Source organism: Emys orbicularis, chromosome 4, assembly GCF_028017835.1.
Source record: "Emys orbicularis isolate rEmyOrb1 chromosome 4, rEmyOrb1.hap1, whole genome shotgun sequence".
NCBI classification, from domain to species: domain Eukaryota; kingdom Metazoa; phylum Chordata; order Testudines; family Emydidae; genus Emys; species Emys orbicularis.
In genome coordinates, this window is record NC_088686.1 from 101,351,912 (window position 1) to 101,368,456 (window position 16,545).

At 45.0% G+C, this 16,545-nt stretch overlaps 1 protein-coding gene across 1 annotated transcript in view; it reads left to right on the forward strand.

The window, feature by feature from the left end:
• The window catches only part of SBF2 (SET binding factor 2), a 483,108-nt gene that overhangs the window by 263,491 nt on the left and 203,072 nt on the right, over window positions 1-16,545 (forward strand). The window contains exons 8-11 of the mRNA XM_065403329.1: window positions 5,205-5,337; window positions 6,953-7,061; window positions 8,717-8,830; window positions 12,710-12,787. Coding sequence (XP_065259401.1) covers window positions 5,205-5,337; window positions 6,953-7,061; window positions 8,717-8,830; window positions 12,710-12,787 — 434 coding nt within the window. The remainder of the gene's footprint in view (window positions 1-5,204; window positions 5,338-6,952; window positions 7,062-8,716; window positions 8,831-12,709; window positions 12,788-16,545) is intronic.

The following is a 16,545-nucleotide window of genomic DNA, read 5'->3' on the forward strand; positions in this document are numbered from 1 at the left end:
GAGGCAGATGCTGAGAAATCGGGCGAGGAGGCTACGGCAGCGCGGTGAGGACCTGAAGTCTGAGAGTGGCACAGACCTGTCACAAAGCACGGGACCCCGCACCGAGGACATCATGGTGGCAATGGGTCATGTTGATGTTGTGGAACGGCGATTCTGGGCCCGGGAAACAAGCACGGACTGGTGGGACCGCATAGTGCTGCAGGTCTCGGATGAATCCCAGTGGCTGCGAAACTTTCGCATGCGGAAGGGGACTTTCCTGGAACTTTGTGAGTTGCTGTCCCCTGCTCTGAAGCGCAAGGACACCCGGATGTGAGCAGCCCTGACTGTCCAGAAGCGAGTGGCCATAGCCCTCTGGAAGCTTGCAACGCCGGACAGCTACCGGTCAGTCGTGAACCACTTTGGCGTGGGCAAATCTACCGTGGGGGTTGTTGTGATGCAAGTAGCCAACGCAATCGTTGAGCTACTGCTCTCAAAGGTAGTGACCCTGGGAAACGTGGAGGTCATCATAGATGGCTTTGCCGCGATGGGATTCCCAAACTGCGGTGGGGCTATAGATGGAACTCACATCCCTATCCTGGGACCGGACCACCAGGCCAGCCAGTACATTAACCGAAAGGGCTACTTTTCAATGGTGCTGCAAGCACTGGTGGACCATAGGGGACGTTTTACAAACATCAACGTCGGATGGCCGGGCAAGGTTCATGACGCTCGTGTTTTCAGGAAGTCTGGTCTGTTTTGACGGCTGCAGGAAGGTATTTACTTCCCGGACCACAAAATAACTCTTGGGGATGTGGAGATGCCTATAGTCATCCTCGGGGACCCAGCCTACCCGCTAATGCACTGGCTCATGAAGCCCTATACAGGCGCCCTGGACACTGAAAAAGAACTCTTCAACTACCGGCTGAGCAAGTGCAGAATGGTGGTGGAGTGTGCTTTTGGACTTCTCAAGGGGAGATGGAGAACCTTACTGACTCGCTCTGATCTCAGCGAAACCAATATCCCCATTGTTATTGCAGCTTGCTGTGTGCTCCACAATCTGTGTGAGAGCAAGGGGGAGACCTTTATGGCGGGGTGGGAGGTTGAGGCAAATAGCCTGGCTGCTGATTACGCCCAGCCAGACAGCCGGGCGATTAGAAGAGCCCAGCGGGACGCGCTGTGCATCCGGGAGGCTTTGAAAGCTAGGTTCCTGAGTGAGCAGGGTAACCTGTGACAATTAAGTTTGTTTACAGAGAAGCTGAACCTGCCCCCGTTTCTTTACCCAGTAAATGTTCACTATCCTCTCCAGTTACATACCCCGTTGCCCCCCTTCCAACACACGTTAAAAAATAAAATCACTTGAAATTTGTTAATGAACACTGTTTTCTTTATTACTGTTTTCGCGGGAAAGTGTTGAACCTGGGACGCAGACTGTGGTGGGGAGCGGGTGTAGTGTAGTGTTACAAAGGACGCTTCTAAACTCCAGGAATGACAGGCTCCGCACTGGTGGACTGGTTGTTTCAACGGAGCCTGCCACCCCTCCTGTTCGGGACTCTGTGGGGGGGGGCTATGTGACTGTGGCAGGGGGAGGACGGTTACAGATCCCCTGCTGCGTGGCTCTGTGATCCAGGATAAGGACCGCTGCATAAGGACCCTGTAACCGCCCTCCCCCGCCACAAAGTCACATAGCCCCCCCCCCACACAGACAGAACATGAAAACCACCTCCCAGACTGACCAGGGTAACTAGGGAATGCAATGTGTGTGTGCCCTGCTGCTGAACCTGCCCCCGCGTCTGTACCCTGGTAAAGGTGACTGTCCTGTCCAATTACCAACCCCTTCCCCCCCTTCAAACAAACTCTCCTCTAAAAGAACATGATGGAAACAGTAATTAACAGAAACATATTTTTTATTAGCAATTACACATGAAACTGGGGGATGAAACTGGGACGGGGGCTTGGGTGAGGCGGGAAGGAAAGGACTTATCAAATTTTGGGGAATGAGAGCCTTCTGGTACTTGAGCAGTCTGCAGGGGTGGAGTGAGAGTTTTCACGGACTCTGCCGCCCCTCCTTCTTGGGACTTTGGGTGAGGGCGGTTAGAGATAGACTGCAGCGGGGCTCTGTCCTCCTGCCTCCGGTCCTGCAGAACATCCACAAGGCGCCGGAGAGTGTCCGTTTGCTCCCTCATTAGTCCAAGCAGCGTTTGAGTCGCCTGCTGGTCTTCCTGCCGCCACCTCTCCTCCCGTTCCATGTGTGATCGGTGCATTTGGGACAAGTTCTCCCTCCACTGGGTCTGCTGGGCTGCCTGGGCTCGGGAGCAGCCCATAAGTTCCGAGAACATGTCCTCCCGTGTCCTCTTCTTCCTACGCCTAATCTGCGCTAGCCTCTGGGAGTGTGATGCCAGGGTAGTTCGGGAGACAGTCGCAGCTGTGGGATGGGAAAAAGGGAGTGAATTCCTCAGAAAGATAAATTTTTGGTTGAACAAAGAACATAGTCTTTCTCTGCGAACAAGACCATGCACAGCACCTATCACATGCGCACTCAGGACAAGGTCGAATTTTCGGCCTTCGCATTCTGTGCCTGGGGTCTTGCAGTGCAGATCAGACAAGCGGGACAGGACAGCGGAATTTGGGTAACAGGCTGACATGGTAAGCCGTAGACTTGTGGCTGCTTAAAACTTTAATAAATAGCACTGGCCTCCTTTCACGTTCAAAGCAATGCCAGTCCCTGCTGCCAGCAATCCGGCAAGCATGAACTCTGCCCCTGTCCCACCCCCTCGCGGCTGTCCCAGGGAAAGATCCCTGTATGCTGCTCCTCTCCCGCCTCCACCGCGTGTCTGTACACCGCCGGTTACAGTTCTGTAAAGGAACAGGCAAGCAGTCCCAATACTAACATTCCCCTACCTAATTCAAAGCAGGTCACCATGAGCGACATCACTCTGATGAGGATTTCAGAGACGGAGAAAGAACGGATGCTTCGGGAAAGCCTGCAAAGACCAGGGCCGTATGCCGCCATGCTCTGCAAGGCAATGATCCCCGAGTACTTGTTTGTCTCCTGGCGCGGAAACGTTTCCTACCACGGAGGACCCAATAAGGCCGCGCTCTCCCCAGGAACCTGATGCAAAGGCTTTCCAATTACCTCCAGGAGAGCTTCGTGGAGATGTCCCAGGAGGATTTCTGCTCTATCCCCGGACATATAGACCGGATTTTACTGTAGCTGCACTGGCAGGGACTAAACAGTAGAGCGCCTAGGGCAAAACAATCATGCTAAACCGGACATTGTTAGATTTTTTTTCAGTAGTTGCAGTGCCAAGGACTGAAACATTAAGTGCCTAGGGCAAAGTAATCATGAAAAACCCATTGTTAATATTGTTAATATTCCTGTTCTGTTAAAAATAAATGTTTACATGTTTAAAACACTTACTGACTGATCCTTCCCCTGATTCTGTGTCTGGGTTAACGCCTGGGGACGGTTGGTAGGGGATCTCTGTAAGGGTGATGAAGAGATCCTGGCTGTCGGGGAAATCAGCGTTGTAAGCGCTGTCGACTGCCTCGTCCTCCTCATCTCCTTCCTCATCTTCCCCGTCCGCTAACATGTCCGAGGAACCGGCCGTCGACAATATCCCATCCTCAGAGTCCACAGTCAGTGGTGGGGTAGTGGTGGCGGCCGCACCTAGGATGGAATGCAGTGCCTCGTAGAAACGGGATGTGTGGGGCTGGGATCCGGAGTGTCCGTTTGCCTCTTTGGTCTTCTGGTAGCCTTGTCTCAGCTTCTTGATTTTCACGCGGCACTGCGTTGCATCCCGGCTGTATCCTCTCTCTGCCATGGCTTTAGAGATCTTCTCGTAGATCTTTGCATTCCGTCTTTTCGATCGCAGCTCGGAAAGCACGGACTCATCGCCCCACACAGCGATGAGATCCAAGACTTCCCGATCAGTCCATGCTGGGGCCCTCTTTCTATTCTGAGATTGCATGGCCATCTCTGCTGGAGAGCTCTGCATCGTTGCCAGTGCTGCTGAGCTCGCCACGATGTCCAAACAGGAAATGAGATTCAAACTGCCCAGACAGGAAAAGGAATTCAAATTTTTCCGGGGCTTTTCCTGTGTGGCTGGTCAGAGCATCCGAGCTCGGACTGCTGTCCAGAGCGTCAACAGAGTGGTGCACTGTGGGATAGCTCCTGGAGCTATTACCGTCGATTTCCATCCACACCTAGCCTAATTCGACATGGCCATGTCGAATTTAGCGCTACTCCCCTCGTTGGGGAGGAGTACAGAAGTCGAATTTAAGAGACCTCTATGTCGAACTAAATAGCTTCGTGGTGTGGACGGGTGCAGAGTTAATTCGATGTAACGGTGCTAAATTCGACATAAACTCCTAGTGTAGACCAGGCCTTAGTGACAACACAGTCTACGTCCTCAGGAAATTTTATGAATTCCAGCATTTCTCAAGAAATTTCATTATTTCTAGCATATCTCAAAGACACATCTATTTAAAAGGATGGGACTCTTTTTGTATAAAGGAAATGCATTTTTTTGGTCTTCCCCAGGAGTACATTACTTTGTAACCTATGCAACAGGTTATCCATTATACCATCTTACCAAAACCAGTTTAATCGGATTCATGTGTCTTGTCTTCAATCTTGCAGGGCTTGTTTAGACAGTCAGCTCCTCTTTAACTCCTTCCAATCACAAATATAGTGTCTAGGCCTTACTGGCCTTTGTTTAACCTAATGAGTCACAGAAAACACTTTTACAGATAAAAGTATTAATGTGTTTACTAGACAAACCTCATGAGCTCTTTGTCCATGATCAGCAATACTCACAGAGATATTACATAAAGGTTCAGAAGTTGAGCTTGGATCAACCACCAACAATGGGCTCTAGAGTCATGTTTACCTTTGCATACTACCATTTGCGGTCATTGTTAACCACTGTTAGGATTGTTTTCAGAAGAGAAAATCCTTGGAAATGGGATAGAAAAGGAGGTGTAATAGAAAATATTTGAACTACTGGAAATTATTCACTGGGTGTTATACGAACTTGAAAAATCGAAAACAAAACTGACAGTCAAAGAAAAGGCAGAAAAATCACAGGATAAGGCATTTGCATACTTATTACAAATTTTCCTCCAGTGACTCCAAGAATTCTTACAATTTTTCATTTTCATTCTTTGTTCTGTTTTGGCTATGGGTTTATCATTTGTAAAGCACACTTTTTTTTTTTTTTTAAAAGGAATCCAAAATGTGCTGAGCTTGTTCTGTGCGGTCCTTACAGAAAATAAGGTTCTCTTTCACTCTGCAAGTTTTCAGAGGCTCAGTGATGCCTGTAGAGCACTGGAGTCTTTAATGTTTCCTCTCAAATATAGGTGAGTTTTGTTAGACAACTTTGACACTTTGGACTTGATGTTGAAAACCTGTATTTATACAAGTTATCTTTACTCATGCAAGTTGTGCCATTGAAGTTAATGAACTGTTTTCATGAATAAGGATTACCCACATAAGGAAAGGCTTTCAGGATCAGACATTTGGTCTTACCGTTTGTGTACTTCATCGATCAGACTCTCATTTAATCCATTTCAATGTAAATTGTATGTAATTTAACAAAAATACGGTGTAGACACCTTGCCAGCAATAGTACCTGATTATAAATCTCTTTTTCTAATACAGTCATGGTCCACGAGCAGAGGCTGACACTTCTGCCAGTTTGTGCGATAGTTTTGTAAGGTGTACAAATGTCCACTATGGACTACACTGCAATCAACAAATTAATTCCTTGTGAAAAAAGCCACATTTGAACCCATTTTTTTAGGTCAAAAGGTAGTGTATCAGCATCTGAGGGCAACAGTTAGAGGTGCCATCACAGCTGGGGTAGGCATATCCATGCTAGCTTTAAGCTACCTAGCATGGCTAAAAGTAGCAGTGAAGATGCAGCAGTGCAGGCTGAACAAGCCCACTGGGAACCCTCAATAATGTATTTACATTGCTAGCCCGTCCTGGGGTCTGTGCCACCATGTCTTCACTGTTATTTTTAGGTAGGTTTGGTAGATCAAAGGTAGTGCGAGTATGCCTACCTGAGCTGCAGACCCACCTCCAATTGCAGTGTAGATATATTTTTAGTTGCACAAATGAAAGAAGTGTAATTCTAACGCAAGTGTCTGCAAAAGCTACTTCTAACATTGAGTATGCAGAGTTCTTGTATTTGTTCAAAATAGTTCAAAGACAGGTTTGTATCATAAACAACAATAGAAAAACTTTGTAACAGATTGAAAGTGAATTTTGAAATATTGTTCCTTAATGTTAAAATATTTGTGAAATTTCCCATGTGAAAATCAACCTTGGAGAGCCATGTGTCAGTGATGTTACAATTTTTTTAAATTTAGATCATGTTTAAATATGACTCAGATCACAAGTAACATGAGTACAGTGTTCTCAGTTTAGTCCTAAGTAAACATTGTCTGCATCACTAAACTCTACATTTGGGAATTTCATTATTATGTGACACTGCACAAAAGCAGTAATTAGCATTATATATTGTACTGCATGCTTTACTTCAAAAGTACTATGTTTTTAAAACTTAGTGTGCATTCCATAACAGATCTAATGTCTCTAGTGCAATAATAATCTCTTTGTACACATTTATCACATTAATGGGCACCATATAAGAGCCTAGATAGATTACTATGAATATTCTTTTTTGTCTTTTCTTCTTAGTTTACGTGCGTATTCAAAAACAGTTTATCTATTTGTGATAGATTTTTATAAAGGAATTACAAGCCCCTTGTGATAATGGACTTCTTTATATTTTCATGCCAGAACGTCCTTATAACTTTGAGTATGGTACTTTATAGTTGATGTACTGAATGCCCCAGAATTTTAATTGACAAATTATGAAGTAGTTATAATAGGTGGCAGGAAGGTAAAGAAAGACTTCATGTAATGGGGCAGACAAAAAGCATAACTTTTTATTAATTCTCTTCACAGTTATCCCTATATTCCAATTCTCCCTGCACAGCTGCTAGAAGTTCTCAGTTCACCAACGCCTTTCATTATTGGTGTACATTCCATCTTTTGTGCTGACATTCATGAGCTTGTAAGTATGCCTAAAAAGAATATGTACAGTCATGGTGTCAAATATGATATTTGTGTAGAGAATTTTTTGTGCTTCAAGCATTATAGTTTAAGCTATTCATAGTCATACAAAGTATACTCCTGGGGGAATTCTGCGCCAAAAAATTAAATTTTGCACACAATATGTTAAAATTCTGCATATTTATTTGTTAAAAAATAAATATAATCGCGCTGGTTTAAATTATTTTTAACTACAATACAATGGATGAAGAAAGGGAGTGGGGAGCACTGGAGGAAATCCCCCAAGCCTCCTCTGTAATAGTAATGTAACTAGTATTGACCCTTTACTGCTAGTTATTAGTCAACAAATATATGCAGCCATATACTCAGTGTTACATCATAGGCAACTGAAAAGTAAGCGAGGGTTGGGGACTCAAACTCACAATTTATATTGGCTACTGACCATCTCCAGAAAGGTCAGTAGCAAACAATTCATGGAGCACATTTTGATAGGAAATTTTTTCAGTCCAAAAATTTAGACCAATTCTAATCACTAAAGCACCATAAGCATTTATAAGGACACACTGTCCTGTACAATAAGACTCCTTTACACCACTTTGACAATGCAAGGAGCCTTAAAATTTTTAGACCTGTTTTATACTCCTGGGGGAATTCACTAAGAACAATGGGAACAATTCACTAAGCAGGCAAGCTGCTATATTCTGCTCTGCCTGAGGAGACACTCCTACCTCCCCAGAAACACCTCAAAGCCCTGCCCTTTCACCCCGAGCATGCCGCACTAGCGATTGAGAGGGGACAGAGTATCTCTCTCTCTCTCAAACACATGATTGCCCAGCCCTCCCGTCCCGGCGGTGATTTATGTCTCTACTGGCTGCACCAGGTGCCCAAACAGTGCAGGCAGGGGTGCATGACCGCTTTTGCAGCTTCCCTTTGCTTCCCCTTCAGAAGCCATTTTTCTGCGGGGAAGCAAAGAAATCTGCGGGGGCCACGGATTCTGCACACACACAGTGACACAGAATTCCCCCAGGAATAAAAGTACCAGTAGATAAAGCAGGACAATCAGTAATGGGCAAAAAAACCCAAAAAACTCACACACCCATTAATTGAACCTGTTGTAAGTTCTTCTACAAATACCAATATAACCTGTCAGAAGGAAATAGGGTGAGGGAAGGAAAAACTCAGAAGAATGATTTTGCGATTAAGATGCAGGGTGTAAAGTCAAGACAGGGATATATTTCCAACTCTGCTTCAGACTTCTGTTGTGACCTTGAGCAATTCAATTAGACCAACATTTGCCAAGGTATCCTTTGATTTTGGGGGTCCTCCATTTTTGGAGTTGTGATTGCTCAGCACTTCTGAAATTCAGTCATAAGCTATCTCAAGTTGGAGACCCAAAAACTGAGGCACCCAGAACTAGAGGCCACTCTTGAAAGTTTGGCCTCTCTCTCTCTGAGTCACATAGGTGTTTTGAGGTTACATTCATTAATATTATTTGTGCTCAAGTACCTTCATTAAGGGCACTATAGAATTGTGAAGTAATATTATCTTCACTCATTTTAGGATAAATCATATGTAAAATCTGAAATGTCCATTTGGTGTTTAACTGTGTGCATCAGAGAACATACTATATATAAAATATTTGTTTTTCTTTTTCAGTTGGATGTAATTATAGCAGACCTGGATGGAGGCACAATTAAAATTCCTGAATGTATTCATCTATCTCAGCTCCCAGAGCCACTGCTACATCAAACTCAAACAGCTCTTTCTTTAGTACGTCTCATTTCCTGATCAGCTTGTCCAGATCTTTTTAAAAATGTAAAAAGAAGAAATAAAATCTCTGAATATTATGAAACATTTTGAAAATGACTTATGAAGATTTAAAAGCAAGATGAATTAACTCCTAAATGCATTGTATGTGAATACCATAAATAAATTTAAAAGATGGAGATTACACTGGGCCCTAAAGGCCCATCAGTCTACTCTTTGGCAAGCAATTTTTGTTATATGCAGGTATACCCAGATATGATATTGGAGGTTTATATATTTTTTCTCTTAAACATCATCTCAGATTTAGAATCATAGGACTGGAAGGGGCCTTCAGAGGTGATCTAGGCCAGTCCCCTGCACTCACGGCAGGACAATTATTATCTAGACCATCCCTGACAGGTGTTTGTCTAACCTGCTCTTAAAAATCTCCAATGATGGAGATTCCACAACCTCCCTGGGCAATTTATTCCAGTGCTTAACCACCCTGACAATTAGGAAGTTTTTCCTAATGTCCAACTAAACCTCCCTTGCTGCAATTTAAGCCCATTGCTTCTCGTCCTATCCTCAGAAGTTAAGGAAAACAATTTTTCTCCCTCCTCCTTGTAACAACCTTTTATGTACTTAAAAACTGTAGTCATGTCCCCCTCAGTCTTCTCTTTTCCAGACTAAACAAACCCAATTTTTTCAATCTTCCCTCAAAGGTCATGTTTTCTAGACCTTTAAATAATTTTTGCTGCTCTTCTCTGGACTGTCTTCAAGTTGTCCACATCTTTCCTGAAATGTGGCGCCCAGAACTGGACACAATACTCCAGTTGAGGCCTAATCAGTGCGGAGTAGAGTGTCTTGCTTACAATTCTCGTGTCTTGCTTACAACACGCCTACTAATACATCCCAGAATGATGTTCGCTTTTTTTTGCAACAGCGTTACACTGTTGACTCATATTTAGTTTGTGGTCCACTATGACTCCTGATCCCTTTCCGCAATACTTCTTCCTAGGCAGTCATTTCCAATTCTGTATGTGTGCAACTGATTGTTCCTTCCTAAATGGAGTACTTTGCATTTCTCCTTATTGAATTTCATCCTGTTTACTTCTGACCATTCTCCAGTTTGTCCAGATCATTTAGAATTATAATCCTATCCTCCAAAGCACTTGCAACCCCTCCCAGCTTGGTATCATCCACAAACTTTGTAAGTGTATGCTCTATGCCAGTGGGGGGCAACCTGCGGCCCACTGGCTGCACGCAGCCTATCAGGGTAATCCGCTGGTGGGCTGCCAGACAGGTTGTTTACATTTGCACGGCCGTCCGCAACTCCCAGTGGCCGCAGTTCACCATTCCCGGCCAATGGGAGCTGCGGGAAGCTGTGGCCAGCACGTCCCTGCGTCCTGCGCCGCTTCCCGCAGCTCCCATTGGCCGGGAACGATGAACCGCAGCCACTGGGAGCTGCGGGCTGCCGTGCAAATGTAAACAAACTGTCTGGCAGCCTGCCAGCGGATTACCCTGACGAGCCACAGGTTGCCCACCACTGCTCTATGCCATTATCTAAATCATTGATGAAGATATTGAATAGAACCGGACCCAGAACTGATACCTGCGGGACCCCACTTGTTATGCTCTTCCAGCATGACTGTGAACCACTGATAACTACTGTCTGGGAATGGTTTTCCAACCAGTTATGATCCCACTTATAGTAGCTCCATTTAGATTGATTTTCCCTAATTTATTTACATACAAACCTACCTTGGTGTAATTGGGCTCAACTCTGTTGAAGCCATTGAAGCTTATGCCAGGGTTAAGTTGAACCCAGCATGTTCACTTCATTAAGCCTTTCCTCATAAGGAACTCTTTGCTTCCCTCTGCTCTTTTTAGAAAAATGCCTTTCACCTTTCTATGCCTAGAATTGCACACAGTACTCTGTTAACAAAACTCTTTTTAAAAGAACTATTATCTTTCTTGATTTGTAACTAATTCCACTTATCACATATCCTAAGACTTCATTCATTTATGGCATGTTGTGACTTCTTAACATCTGATAAGGGGAAAGTGACCTTTTTCTCCCTAATAGTACATTTGGAAATACATCTCAGTTTTAAGATTTTGCTTTAACAATTATTACTGAAAATTCAGCTGCTTTATTATGATTTACCTTGGTGGCTTTTCAGTTGAATGCACAATTCCAAGAATCCATTTTAATTTAAATTACCGTGATGCCTGGCAAAACAATTGTAAAAGAAGAGCTGAGTTTTGCAGTAAATATTTTTTTTATGCTTGATTATCATTCCACATTGAGGAATCACCACAAGCTTCCTGTCATCAAAGGAACTGCCTTTATCCAGCATTATCAAAAACTGAAAAATGCTGTTTCAAACATTTTTGGTCTGACCAATAGGGCCAACCTCATATGGTGACTGATTTCCCGACACAGCTTTTATAATGGTTGGGTTATTTCACTTTTCTTTCCTCATTCCATCCATCCTTCCTCTTCTCTCTTATAGGGTTGACCACACTGGAGCTCGTCCATGGTCATTTCATGTGCATGCTTTGCTGTGTGGTTCAGGCAAAAGTTTTAACCCTAAGAAGAAAGGAAAACAAATGAAAGAAAATTGGATGGAGTTACAGATTGTGTGTGTGTGTGACAATAGATTTTATTTTAATGTAGTGGCTTAGCACCAGAATTTAAACTGAGGAGTTACCAGGGCTAAGTTACAGCTTCATTATCAGTACTTTTAAACAGAGTAAGTAAATAGGCCAAGATTTTCAAATAACCAAAGCATCCAATATCATTAGTTATGGGCTCTTAACTCAAAACACCTTGGAAGGACCTGATTTTCAGAGAGCAGGTGTTCAGCTTTGTATGAAAATCACGCCCCTTTAATGTGTGTCAGTTTGAGCACCCAAAATCACTAGTCACATTTGAAAATCTAGACTATACTCTGCAATAGAGAGTCAGTTTATGTTTTGCTTATGCCATAAGATATAGTTACAGAAGAATTGAGTTATTTTCTTGACTGCCACTGACTCCCTGTGTGACTTTAGGCAAATATCTTAACCTTCTCTGCATCAGCTAACACAAATGTAAAATCAGGATAATAATTCGTACCTACTTCACAAGGGCTTTGGAATCTTGCTTAATATTTACTAAATGCTTTGAGATGGTTGGACAAAAGATGTTCTAGGAGTGCACGTAATTGTTGTTGTTACTAATAAAAATAATTTCTTTATTGACTAATGACCTGACAAATCTCACTGAAAATGTAATCCATTTTCTGGATACAGAAGTGCAAAAGTAATTTAAATGAGTGTACCTTCAGTTCTGTTCTGGCCCTACCAGCAAGTGTTTATATAAAATTCCTGTTGAATTCTACGAAAGAAAATGCTGTGCACAAAGGAACAGAAAAATCAGGATTTACTGTTAAAAAGGCAAAATAAGCAAAAAACCTAAAACATTTTCCTTGCTACATTATACTCCAAAAAATTCCTTTCTGGGTTTAGAATTTTTTCAAAAATTTAATCCCAGAGATATTTATGTTTTGCAGTTATAAGCCTCTGCAATACAGGAGTTGCAAATCAAAACCAGTTAGAAATAATAGTGATGGCACAAACTTTAACAATGCTGCTTATGACATTTAAGATGACAACCCTGGCTTTCCACACCTACTAAAATCTATTGCAAATACTCCCCGTATTCCATCAATTGAACAAGGACGTTTTAATTCCTAATTTTTGTGTAGTATTTAGGGTTTAATGGTGTGTGCATCATTTTTAAAGTGTTTACAGTGCAATGAGTATTAACAAAAATTAAATAAGACCAGGACAAAAGTTAACAATTTAATTTGTATTCACGTTTTAACAATTATTTTCATTAATTAAAAAATGTTATAGGTTTTACACCCCGATTTGGAAACGGCAGATTATGCATTCCCTCCACCACGAACAGGTTTATCGCACTCAAAAATGCTGGTAAGACATATTATTTCTGACTTTGTAATAAATAGAAAAATATTAAGTTTTTAGAATAAGCTTCTTTTAAGAAGCTAGATTTCTGTAGTTACTTTTCTCTATTCTTCTACAATATATATGAGGAGGAACAAGTTCTTTAGCTAGGAAATACTATAAATATTCACTTCTTTCTCTTAGGGTATGTCTACACTACGAAATTAGGTCGAATTTATAGAAGCCGGTTTTATAGAAATCGGTTGTATACAGCCGATTGTGTGTGTCCCCACATAAAATGCTCTAAGTGCATTAAGTCGGCGGACCGCGTTCACAGTACCGAGGCTAGCGTTGACTTCCGGAGCGTTGCACTATGGGTAGCTATCCCACAGTTCCCGCAGTCTCCGCCGCCCATTGGAATTCTGGGTTGAGATCCCAATGCCTGAATGATGCAAAACAGTGTCGCGGGGGGTTCTGGGTACATGTCGTCAGGCCCCTCCCCCTCCGTCAGAGCAACGGCAGACAATCGATTCGCGCCTTTTTACCTGGGTTACCTGTGCAGACAACATACCACGCCAAGCATGGAGCCTGCTCAGCTCAGCTCAGCTCACCGTCACCATATGTCATCTGGGTGCTGGCAGACGTGGTACTGCATTGCTACACAGCAGCAGCTAATTGCCTTTTGGCAGTAGATGGTGCAGTATGACTGGTAGCCTTCATCGGCGATCTGGGTGCTGGCAGACGTGGGGCTGGCAGACGTGGGGCTGCATTGCTACACAGCAGCAGCCCCTTGCCTTTTGGTAGAAGATGGTGTATTACGACTGGTATCCGTCGTCGTCGTACTACAGTGGCTGAAACTCCGTATGTCCCCCAGTCGCTGCCTTCCCAATGACGATGATGGCTATCAGTCGTAGTACACTATTTTCTGCCAAGCGCCCAGAAGATGCCGAGGGCTATCAGTCATGCTGCACCGTCGTCTGCCAGCTTAAGATGTAAAAAATAGATTTGTTCTGTATTCATTTGCTTCCCCCTCCCTCCGTGAAATCAACGGCCTGCTAAACCCAGGGTTTTGAGTTCAATCTTTGGGGGGGCCATTCTGTGTGACAGTTGTTTGTGTTTCTCCCTGATGCACAGCCACCTTTGTTGATTTTAATTCCCTGTACCTGTACGCCATGTCGTCACTCGCCCCTCCCTCCCTCCCTCCGTCCGTCAGATACTAGTTTCGTGCCTTTTTACAGACCAGACGCCATAGCACTGGGATCATGGAGCCCGCTCAGTGATCACCGCAGCAATTATGAACACCATGCGCATTGTCCTGGAGTATATGCAGAGCCAGGACATGCCAAAGCAAAACCAGGACCAGCCGAGGAGGCGATTGCAGCGCGGCGACGAGAGTCATGAGGAAATTGACATGGACATAGACCTCTCACAAGGCACAGGCCCCAGCAATGTGGAAATCATGGTGTTACTGGGGCAGGTTCATGCCGTGGAACGCCGATTCTGGGCCCGGGAAACAAGCACAGACTGGTGGGACCGCATCGTGTTGCAGGTGTGGGACGATTCCCAGTGGCTGCGAAACTTTCGCATGCGTAAGGGCACTTTCATGGAACTTTGTGACTTGCTTTCCCCTGCCCTGAAGCGCCAGAATACCAGGATGAGAGCAGCCCTCACAGTTGAGAAGCGAGTGGCGATAGCCCTGTGGAAGCTTGCAACGCCAGACAGCTACCGGTCAGTCGGGAATCAATTTGGAGTGGGCAAATCTACTGTGGGGGCTGCTGTGATCCAAGTTGCCAGGGCAATCAAAGACCTGGTGATATCAAGGGTAGTGACTCTGGGAAACGTGCAGGCCATAGTGGATGGCTTTGCTGCAATGGGATTCCCAAACTGTTGTGGGGCGATAGACGGAACCCATATCCCTATCTTGTCACCGGAGCACCAAGTCACCGAGTACATAAACCGCAAGGGGTACTTTTCAATGCTGCTGCAAGCCCTGGTGGATCACAAGGGGCGTTTCACCAACATCAACGTGGGATGGCTGGGAAAGGTACATGATGCTCGCGTCTTCAGGCACTCTGGTCTATTTCGAAAGCTGGAGGAAGGGACTTTCTTCCTGGACCAGAAACTAACCGTTGGGGATGTTGAAATGCCTATCGTGATCCTTGGGGACCCAGCCTACCCCTTAATGCCATGGCTCATGAAGCCGTACACAGGCAGCCTGGACAGTAGTCAGCACCTGTTCAACTACAGGCTGAGCAAGTGCCGAATGGTGGTGGAATGTGCATTTGGACGTTTAAAAGCGCGCTGGCGCAACTTACTGACTCGCTGTGACCTCAGCGAAAAGAATATCCCCATTGTTATTGCTGCTTGCTGTGCGCTCCACAATATCTGTGAGAGTAAGGGGGAGACATTTATGGCGGGGTGGGAGGTTGAGGCAAATCGCCTGGCCGCTGATTACGCGCAGCCAGACACCAGGGCAGTTAGAAGAGCACAGCAGGGTGTGGTGCGCATCAGAGAAGCTTTGAAAACGAGTTTTGTGACTGGCCAGGCTACGGTGTGAAACTTCTGTTTGTTTCTCCTTGGTTAACCCTCCGCCCCCCCCCACCCGGTTCACTCTACTTCCCTGTAAACCAACCACCCCACCCTCCCCTCTCCCCCTCGAGCACCGCTTGCAGAGGCAATAAAGTCATTGTTACTTCACATTCATGCATTCTTTATTAATTCATCACACAGCTAGAGGGATAATTGCCAAGGTAGCCCGGGATGGGTGGGGGAGGAGGGAAGGAAAAGGACACACTGTAGTTTAAAACTTTAACTCTTATTGAAGGCCAGCCTTCTGATGCTCGGGCAATCATCTGGGGTGGAGTGACTTGGTGGCCGGAGGCCCCCCCACCGTGTTCTTGGGTGTCTGGGTGAGGAGGCTATGGAACTTGGGGAGGAGGGCTGTTGGTTACACAGGGGCTGTAGCGGCGGTCTCTGCTCCTGCTGCCTTTCCTGCAGCTCAACCATATGCTGGAGCATATCAGTTTGATGCTCCAGCAGCTGGAGCATCGATTCTTGCCTTCTGTCTGCAAGCTGACGCCACCTATCATCTTCTGCCCGCCACTTGCTCTGTTCATCCCGCGATTCAGCCCGCCACCTCTTCTCTTGTTCATATTGTGCTTTTCTGTAGTCTGACATTGATTGCCTCCACGCATTCTGCTGTGCTCTGTCAGCGTTGGAGGACATCTGGAGCTCCGAGAACATATCATCCCGAGTCCGCCGTTTTCTCCTTCTAATCTTCACTAGCCTCTGTGAAGGAGAAACATTTGCAGCTGGTGGAGGAGAAGGGAGAGGTGGTTAAAAAAGACACATTTTAGGGAACAATGGGTACACTCTTTCACGTTAAATTTTGCTGTTCACATTACATAGCACATGTGCTTTCGTTACAAGGTCGCATTTTTCCTCTTATATTGCGGGCCTGCCGGTTTGGTGTGAGAGATCACTCACGCAGTGCCAGGCAACAGATTTCGGCTTGCAGGCAGCCATGGTAAGCCACAGTCTTTTGGCTTTTTTAACCTTTTTAACGTGGGAATGGTTTCAAACAGTAGCGCCCTCATTTCCCATACCAAGCACCCGTTGGGTTGGCCATTTAAAATGGGTTTGCAATGTAAAAGGAGGGGCTGCGGTTTCCGGGTTAACATGCAGCACAAAACCAACTAACCCCCCCACACCCAATTCTCGGGGATGATCACTTCACCCCTCCCCTCCACCGCATGGCTAACAGCGGGGAACATTTCTGTTCAGCA